The following is an 8,438-nucleotide window of genomic DNA, read 5'->3' as shown; positions in this document are numbered from 1 at the left end:
AGGGAAATGGGGCAAAATCGGGCAAAATAAGGCGAAGTGTGGCACAACAAAGCAAGATAAATGAAAGTTAAACGAAGGAAAATAAGACACAAAGCAACAGAGGGAATTCATAAAGGAAAATAATGAGGAAAATAAAGAATGGAGGAAAATAAAGTAGAATGTGAAGGAAAATAATGGAAAACTAAGTAAAATGAAGGAAAAATAACGTAAAATGCAGAAAAAAGGTAAAGTAAAAGAAGATAAAAAGCAGTAAAACACCGTAAAATAAGAAAAATTAAAGCAAGATACAGCGAAGCAAGAAAAAATAAAGTAAAGCACCGTAAAGAAAGGTAAAGGAAAATAAGAAAAAGTGAAGTAAAATGTGGTAAAATAAGGAAAATGAAGAAAATTTGCAGTAAAGTAAAACGAGACGAAGTAAAGCAGCAAAACGAAGAGAAGGCGCAGGGATGTGCAGGGAAGCAGAGCAACACGGGGCGAAATCAAGTAAACCGCGACAAAGTAAAGCAAGGAAAAGGAAAAAAGGAGCAAAGTAAAACAAACCCAAATAGGGCCGGGAGAAAGAAAGCAGAATAACGCCACGAGAGAAGAGAAAAAAAGAGCGGACCTGCGGGCAGAGCGGCGCCGACAGCAGCAGGCACAACGCCCGCGATAGGCGCAGCGCCGCGCGGCCCCACTGCATGGCGGGGCCGGGGCCGGGCCCCCCCGGGGCGCTCCTCCGCTCGGTCCGGCTCGGCTCGGTTCGGCTCGGTTCGGCTCCGCTCGGTTCCGCCTGGGCTCGGCTCGCCTCCGCTCCGCTCGGCCCGGCTCGGCTCGGCGCGGCCCCGCAGGGAGGGGTGCGGCGCCACGCCATTGGCTGAGGGATGGGGGCGTGGCCACGGGAAGCTCCGCCCATCGCGGCTCGGCTCGGTTCGGAGCGGTTCGGGTCGGGGTTCGGTACGGCGGGGGCCGGGATGGATGGGTTGGGTTGGGTCGGACCAGACCGGACCATTTCAACCCAGTTTAGCCCTGTTCAGTCCAGGTCCGGCCCAGTTCAGATGATTCTGTGTCCAGCCCGGTTCAGCCCAGCTCAGCCTGGTTCTGTCCAGGTCCAGCCTGGTTTTGCCCCCATTCAGCCCAGTTCAGCCCAATTCAGCCCAGCACAGCCTGGTTCAGCCTAATTCAGCCTGGTTCAGCCCAGCTCAGCCCAGTTCAGACCAGCACAGCCTGGTTCAGCCTGGTTCAGCCCACTTCAGCCCCATTCAGCCCAGTTCAGCCCAACTCAGCCCGGCTCAGCCTGGTTCTGTCCAAGGTCCAGCCTGGTTTTGCCCCATTCAGCCCAGTTCAGCCCCATTCAGCCCAGTTCAGCCTAGCTCAGCATCCCTCAGTCCAGCTCAGCCCAGCTCAGCCCAGCTCAGCCCAGTTCAGCACGTTTTGAGGTGCATGCAGGTGTATATAGGGGTGTATGTGCGTAGGTACAGGGATGTGTGCACGGTGTGCGTGCACGTCCCAGTTCAGCCCCCCCCACGCCACTGTGACCTCATGGCACATGCCCATCCCCCTCTCTCTGCCCATCCCCGGCCCCACCTCCGGGCCCCCAAGGCTGGGTGATTTCAATGGGGCAGTTGTAGGGTGACCACGGCCACCACTGCGCCCCAGAAAGTCCCAGTGTTGCCCCAAAGAGCTCCAAGTGCCTGGAAATGGGAAAAGCGACTTTATTGAGCCCTCCTGGGGAGGTGGGTGCAGAACATCAGGGTGAATATAGGGTCTCGGCGGGGGTGTAGGAGCTCAGCGTGGGTGCAGGACCTTGGTGTCGGCACAGGATCTCAGCATGGCTGTAGGATCTCAGTGGGAGTAGAGGGTTGTGGTATGGGTGTAGGACCTTGGGATGGGTGTAGGATCTCAGCACGGATGCAGGGCTTGGTTACAGTCACAGGATCTCAGCGTGAGTGCAGGATCTTGACAGAGGTGCAGGATCTCAGTGTGGTTGTAGGATCTCAGCAGGGATGCATGATCATTATGGGTATAGGATCTCAGCGTGGTTGCAGGATCTTGGTGTAGATATAGGATGTCAGCACGGTTGCAGGACTTCACAGTGGGGATAGGATCTCATTACGTATGGAGGCTCTCAGCGTGGATGCAGGACCTTGTAATGGGTACAGGATCTCAGCGTGGGTGTGGGATCTCAACATGGGTGTAGGATCTTGAGGTGCTGGCACAGGCTGCCCAGAGAGGTTGTGGATGCTCCATCCGTGGAGGTGTTCAAGACCAGGCTGGATAGGGCCCTGGGCAGCTTGGTCTGGTATTAGATGTGGAGGTTGGTGGCCCTGTCTGTGGCAGGGGAGTTGGAACTTGAAGATCCTTGAGGTCCCTTCCAACCCAAGCCATTCTATGCCGCCATGATCTTGGTGTAGGTGTAGAATCTCAGCATGAGTGTAGGATCTTGGTGAAGGTGTAGGACCTTTGGATGGGCATAGGGTCTCAGCATGGATGCAGGACATCACTAGGCTCATAGGATCTCAGTGTGGTCTCAGGATCTTGACGTAGGCATAGGATCTCAGGGCAGGTGTAGGGTCCCATCACGGCTTCACGACCTCGTGATGCTCATAGGACCTCGGCATGGCTGCAGGATCTCGTGATGGGCACAAGGATCTCAGCAGGGTTGCAAGATCTCGATGTGGCTGCAGGATCTCGGTGTAGGTGTAGGACCTCACGGTGGGCACAGGACCTCGTTATGGGTATAGGACCTCACGGTGGGCACAGGACCTCGTAATGGGCAGCGGGATGGGGCCCTACCAGCCGCGCACCGGGTGCCATAGGGCCACCACCTGCCCCTCCTCGTGCACGTAGTACACGGGGTGCATGGCCGCCGTGGCGCACGCCTGTTGGGGAGAGGTGGGTGACACACGGGGTGACACTGGGGACACGGGGACAGGGGGGACAGCACTCACGTGGTACGGGATGAGCGCCAGCACGCTGCCCACCGGGAACTGCCCAAAATCCATCCTCCCGCCGGCGTGCTCCAGCAGCCCGTGCTCTTGCGTCAGCCCCGCCAACCTGCGGGGTCACACCGTCACCTCCCTGTACCACCGCATCCCGACCCCATCCCCGGGGTATCATCCCCCATCACTCACCGCAGCTCAGGGTGCCCCTCGATGGCGGCACAGCCCTGGGGGCCCCGTCCCGCCCCGTGCAGGCTGAGCGCTGCCCAGCCGCAGTCCACCAGCAGCTGGCCCCGGTGCGGGTAGTGCCCGATGACCCGCGTGAGGACGCGGATGGCCACGTCCTGGGGTTGGCAGGAGCCCAGCTGCGTTTGCTGCAGGTCTGCGGAGAGCCGTGGGGTTGGGGACGTGCTGGGACACGGTGGGGCGTTGGGGCGCTGCCGGCACTCACCGTAGAAGATGTAGTTGCCCGGGTGCAGCTCGGTGAGTTGGGACATCTCGGAGACGGGGTGGCTGCAGGATGGAGTGGAGCCGATGCTGGCGTGGGGACAGGGCACACCGGCCTGGCGCAGCCTGGGGGGGGGACAGGGGCAATGTCACCCACTGGGCGTCACCACCGCGATGCCATCCCGGGGAGTGGGGCTGAATGTGCCCCCAGGGCGATGGAATGACACCACGAGGGGGTTTGGGCCTCATCCAGGTGTGGAAGGGGACTGTCCAGATGTGGTGCCAGTGCTGTCCAGATGTGGGAAAGCTAAACCCCCCCCCCCCACCCAAATGTGCTGGGGTCCATCCAAATGTCCAATCGCCCTCCAGATGTGGAAGAGGTTCCCCCCAAAAATGTGCCATGGGACCATCTTGATGCAGAAGGATTCCCACCCCAAATGTGCCAAGGGATAATCCAGACGTGCTGGTGCCATCCAGATGTGGGGATATTCACCCCCCCGGTGACTTTTAAAAGGAACACCCAGGTATGGTGAAGTGCCACCCCAAGTGCCCAGCATCCATCCTGATGTGCAAGAGCCAAATTCTGATGTGCAGAGAGCCCCCACATTGTACCTGGGGTCCCCCCTCTTGGGTTTTGTCCCCCCCCCAAGATGTGCCAGAGCACTCTAGATGTGCCCCACACGTGTCAGACATAGTACATTCAGAAGCTGGGCGTGGGAGAATATGTCTCAGGTATTGAAAAATGGGTCTTATAAAGGGACCCCTGCACAGCTGGCCCTGAACCCCTGGAGCGTTCGGGGCATTTTGAGCTGGAGGATGTCCCCGTGCACCCGGAGATCCCACTGACCTCACGGGAAGGCAGAAACATCCGTCTGCAATTCGCTCCGGGATGCGAAACCCCGCTCGGCCCTTCCCCGGGGGACAAAAGGGCAGTGGGCAGCAGGGGGACGGGGCACATCAAAGGGGTTTGGGGCCATCCCCTTCGGCCCCCTGGGGCACAGGTCTTTGTGGGGCCGTGTTTTATGGGGCCGGCAGGAAGTGGGCGATTTGCATTTACAACTGGGGCTGGTTTTTTTTTATGGGACGGATAGGGCGAAGGGCTCAGCCCCTATAAAAATTCCCCTTAATTCTAGCCAGGTTTGGGGCCGGGTGGTGGGTACAATGTGGTCCCCATGGGGGCACGCACTCACGCAGCCACAAAGCCGAGGACAGCGTTGGTGGTGGCCCTGGCGATGGCCTGGATGGCATCCGCCCCGCTGCAGCCATAGGTGTTCCCGCAGTGAGCATAGACCCCGACCAATGTCACCTCCTCAGGTGCATCGCTGGCGATGGCCCGGGCCAGGTCCAGGGCAGCGGGGTCCGTCGGGCGCATGCCAGCTGCCGGCAAGGGAACAGGGTCAGGGGGATGTAGGGATGGGGGTAGGATGCTGCTATGGGGTGGCTGTGGGGTGGGTGGGATTGGGGCCTCTGTGATGGATGGGGAGGGTTGGGGATGTCTTTCCCCCACGGAACATAACTGAGAACCCTATACCCTAATACTAGCCCTAACCATAACCCTAATACTAATCCTAATGCCCATCTCTCAATTTATCCCTAATTCCTAACCCTGACAATAACCCTAATCCTAATGGCTAACTCTCAACCAATCCCTAACCCTCGGGTGCTCAGGGACACGATCTAGTGGTGGGTTGTTAGGGTGGCATGGTTAGGTTGTGGTTGGACTTGATGATCTTGAAGGTCTTTTCCAACCTGAGCAGTTCTATGATTTGAATCCCAACAATAACCCTAATTCTAATGGCTAACCCTAAACCTGCAAGCTCTGGGGACACATGGGACATCTCTCTCCACGGAGCATCCTTGGGGTGGACAAAAAGGGCTTTTGAGGATGAAGGGACCCATGTTGGCTTGAGTTGCTGAGGGTTTGCGGAACGTCCCTCTCCCATTGACTATCCAATGGTCAATGGGTTGGTCCAATGGTTGGGTGTGAATGGGGGTTTTGAGATGCACAGACCCATATTGGAAAGCTGGAGCTGGGGGGTTTTGGGGGCACAAGGGACTTCCCTTCCTCACTGACCATCCTTGGGGTGGTTAGATGCAAATGGGGCTTTTGGGGCTGACGGACCCATAAGTGACTCAAGCTGTAGGTGGCTTTGGAGACACATGGGACACCTCTCCATGAAGCATCCTTGGAGTGGGCACAAATGGGGCTTGGGGATTGATGGACACATGGTGTTGCTAGGGCTGGGGGCTTTGAGGACACACGGAACATCACTCCATGGAGCACCTCTGGGGTGGGTGAAAAGGTTTTTTTGGGACAAACAGACACACGTTGGCTTGAGCTGCTGGGGCTTTTGTGGGGACGTGGGCCATCTCCTCACGGAGCATTTTGCAGTGAATGGTGAGAAAGACGTTCAGGAGTCACTGACGCACCCCGTCCTCCCCAACCCACAGAAAAAAGGACCTCGGGTACCCCCCCCACCCCATCGCCATCCCCATCGCCATCCCCATCGCCATCCCCATCGCCATCCCCATCGCCATCCCCATCGCCATCCCCATCGCCATCCCCACCTCTGGCGTTGCCGCAGTCAAGCTTCAGCCAGACGAGCCAGCGCTTGCCATGGGCGAGCGGCCGCTGCCGCAGGCTGGCCAGCGCCTCGGGGCGGTCCAGCAGCATGTGGAAGGCATCGAGGCGCTGCGCCAGCCCCGCGCACTCCTCCAGACGCGCGGTGGGCAGCGGGTAGGCCAGCAGGATGTCATCGAAGCCGCCGTCCGCGAAGAAACGCGCTTCGGCCAACGTGGAGACGGCGATGCCGCGGCGCGTGCCTCCGGTGGCCAGCAAACCGCCCTCCCTTCAGGCGCCATCCGTGGGGTGAGGTGATATCGGTGGGAACGATGGGGACGTTGGGGACAAAGGGTGTGGGTGGCACTCACAGCGTCTTGTGGGTCTTGACGTGGGGCCGCAGGCGGACGCCCAGGGTCCGGCAGCGCTCCCGCATGCGCTCAGCGTTGCGCCGTGCCGTGGCGCGGTCGACGGTCAGCGCCGGGGTGGGCAGCGCGTCCAGGCGGGCACCCAGCCACATGGTTGCGCTTCTGGGGGCACTTTTGGGGGGGTTGTGGGGTGGCCGGCCCCCACGCTCAACCTGCAAGCTGAGGGAGTGGGGGTGGGGGTGCTGGGGGGTCCCGGTGGGATGGGTGAGGCAGCTGGCAGTCTGGGAGCAGGGATATCTGGGACAAGGACAGCTGGAGCGTCTGCGTCACCTGGTTCAGGGGTACCTGGGTTTGGGATACCAGGAGACAGAAGCAGCTGTGACATTAGGAACAGGAACACCTAGGGACAGGGACACCTGGAAGATCGAGAACAGGAACACTGGGGGATATGGACCTGCTATGTTGGGACACCTGGGTTACCTGGGTCACCTGGGTGAGGGACACTTGGGACACTAATACTGGGATACCTGGAAGATTGGAAACTGGGACACTGGGGGGGCAGGGACACCTGATGCTGGGACACATGGAACACTTGGGTCACCTCGCAGGTCGGTCACCTGGAAGGTTGGGAATAGGGACACTGGGGGATAGGGCACCTGGGACAAGAACACATGGGACACTGGGAGTTGGGACACTTGGGACTGGGACATCTAGGACTGGGACACATGGAACACCTGGGTCAGGACTCCTCAGACAAGGACACATAGGGCAACGGGAGTAGGAACATCCAGGTCAAGGACACTTGGGTCTGTGACACCTGGGGACAGGGACACCGAGGACTGAGACACATGGAGATTGGGACAGCTGGGACACTGGGAACAGAGACACCTGGGGACAGGGAGAGTTGGGACAGGAACACCTGGGAGTTGGACACCTGGATCACATGGCAGAAGGACACCTGGGCCAGGAATACCTAGGAACATGGGAACAGGGACACGGGGGACACCTGGGAGTTGGATACCTGGAACACGGGGTAGAGAATCACCTGGAGCACGGACCTATGGGACTAGGACCCACAGGACCGGGACAGTGGGACAGGCAGGGCCAGGACTTGGGGTCAGGAGCATGGAGACAGTGCCACCTGGCACTGAGATGAGGCTCTCCCTGTCCCTACAGGATCAGTGGCAGAAGCTGACATCCCTTGGGGAGGGCCCCGTGCCTCAGTTTCCCCACCAGCTCCACCACGGCCATCCCAGCACCACCCCAAGCCCTCCTGTCCGTACCTTGCTGCCGTGGCTGCTCCCGGCGCGGCTCCGGCGGCCTCTGGCCGTGGCTGTGCTGGTGCTGCTCCACGTGATGCCGTGGGCACCCGCGGCCAGCCCTGCCCGGGGACAGAGGTCGCTGCCAGCCGTGGGGCCCCGGCGGTGGCAGGGGCAGGGGAGGACACGGGAGCTGACAGTGCTTGGGGACAGGCACGGGGACGGGATGCCAGCGAGGAGGTGGGGAAGGGATTTGGGGTCGCCGAGACCCCACGTACTTGTGACATGTGGGGACCTTGGTGCTGAGACCCCTGTGCTCGTCACACGTGGGGACGCAGCTGAGATCCCCTCCACTCGTGACAAGTGGGGACACAGCGGAGACTGCCACGTGTGTGACACAGAGGGGCATGGCTGAGACCTGCTCCCCCACGGCTGTGACATGTGGGGACACAGCTGAGACCCCTCCCCACCTCATGACATGAGGGGATAGAGCTGAGACCCCCCACACTCATGACAGCAGAGGACACGGCTGCTGAGAGCCCGTGATGGTGACACGTGGGGACACAGCTGAGACCCCCCACGCTCGTGACATGGGGCAGCAGGCAGCTGCCACGTGCCCCCATGTGCCAGCAGGGCTGGGGACAGTGCGGGCAGCCTGCAGGGACATGGGGCCACTGGCCCCCCGCCCGGAGTGCAGCCAGTGCCAGGCCAGCCCTGCTATGTAGGGCAGGAAGAAAGGAAGGGCCCCGTGCCCTCGCCGCATCCCAAAAACACAGCACGGGGGGGCGGGGGGGGAAGAATATCCCTAACAGAGACAGCGCGGGGCAGACAAAGGCCTTGTGCACATTTATTTCTTATAGACAGATATATTATTCTTTCTCTTTCT

General features: G+C 59.8%; 2 protein-coding genes across 2 annotated transcripts in view; both read right to left on the bottom strand.

Moving 5' to 3' along the window:
• Positions 1-892, bottom strand: part of LOC110395010 (death domain-containing membrane protein NRADD-like) — a 4,905-nt gene extending 4,013 nt beyond the window's left edge. The window contains exon 1 of the mRNA XM_021389094.1: positions 605-892. Coding sequence (XP_021244769.1) covers positions 605-892 — 288 coding nt within the window. The remainder of the gene's footprint in view (positions 1-604) is intronic.
• Positions 1,672-8,429, bottom strand: LOC110393675 (D-threo-3-hydroxyaspartate dehydratase-like). Its single transcript, XM_021386797.1, has 7 exons — positions 6,297-8,429; positions 5,934-6,214; positions 4,556-4,742; positions 3,370-3,491; positions 3,111-3,300; positions 2,928-3,033; positions 1,672-2,858 (listed from the first exon to the last, which is right to left on the bottom strand). The coding sequence occupies exons 1-7, from the start codon at positions 6,443-6,445 to the stop codon at positions 2,769-2,771; spliced, it is 1,125 nt and encodes a 374-aa protein (XP_021242472.1). The 5' UTR covers positions 6,446-8,429; the 3' UTR covers positions 1,672-2,768.

Source organism: Numida meleagris, chromosome 2, assembly GCF_002078875.1.
Source record: "Numida meleagris isolate 19003 breed g44 Domestic line chromosome 2, NumMel1.0, whole genome shotgun sequence".
NCBI lineage: Eukaryota > Metazoa > Chordata > Aves > Galliformes > Numididae > Numida > Numida meleagris.
The sequence above is the reverse complement of the archived record's forward strand: the minus strand, read 5'-3'. Positions and strand labels throughout refer to the sequence as shown.

Bases quoted from the DNA above. Each gene is read 5' to 3' on its own strand.
- LOC110393675 (XM_021386797.1), bottom strand. From the start codon at position 6,445: ATGTGGCTGGGTGCCCGCCTGGACGCGCTGCCCACCCCGGCGCTGACC. The intron at 3,034-3,110 runs GTGAGTGATGGG...GTGACCCCGCAG, and splicing joins GAGGGGCACCCTGAGCTGCG to GTTGGCGGGGCTGACGCAAG. The intron at 2,859-2,927 runs GTGAGTGCTGTC...TCTCCCCAACAG, and splicing joins TGGCGCTCATCCCGTACCAC to GCGTGCGCCACGGCGGCCAT.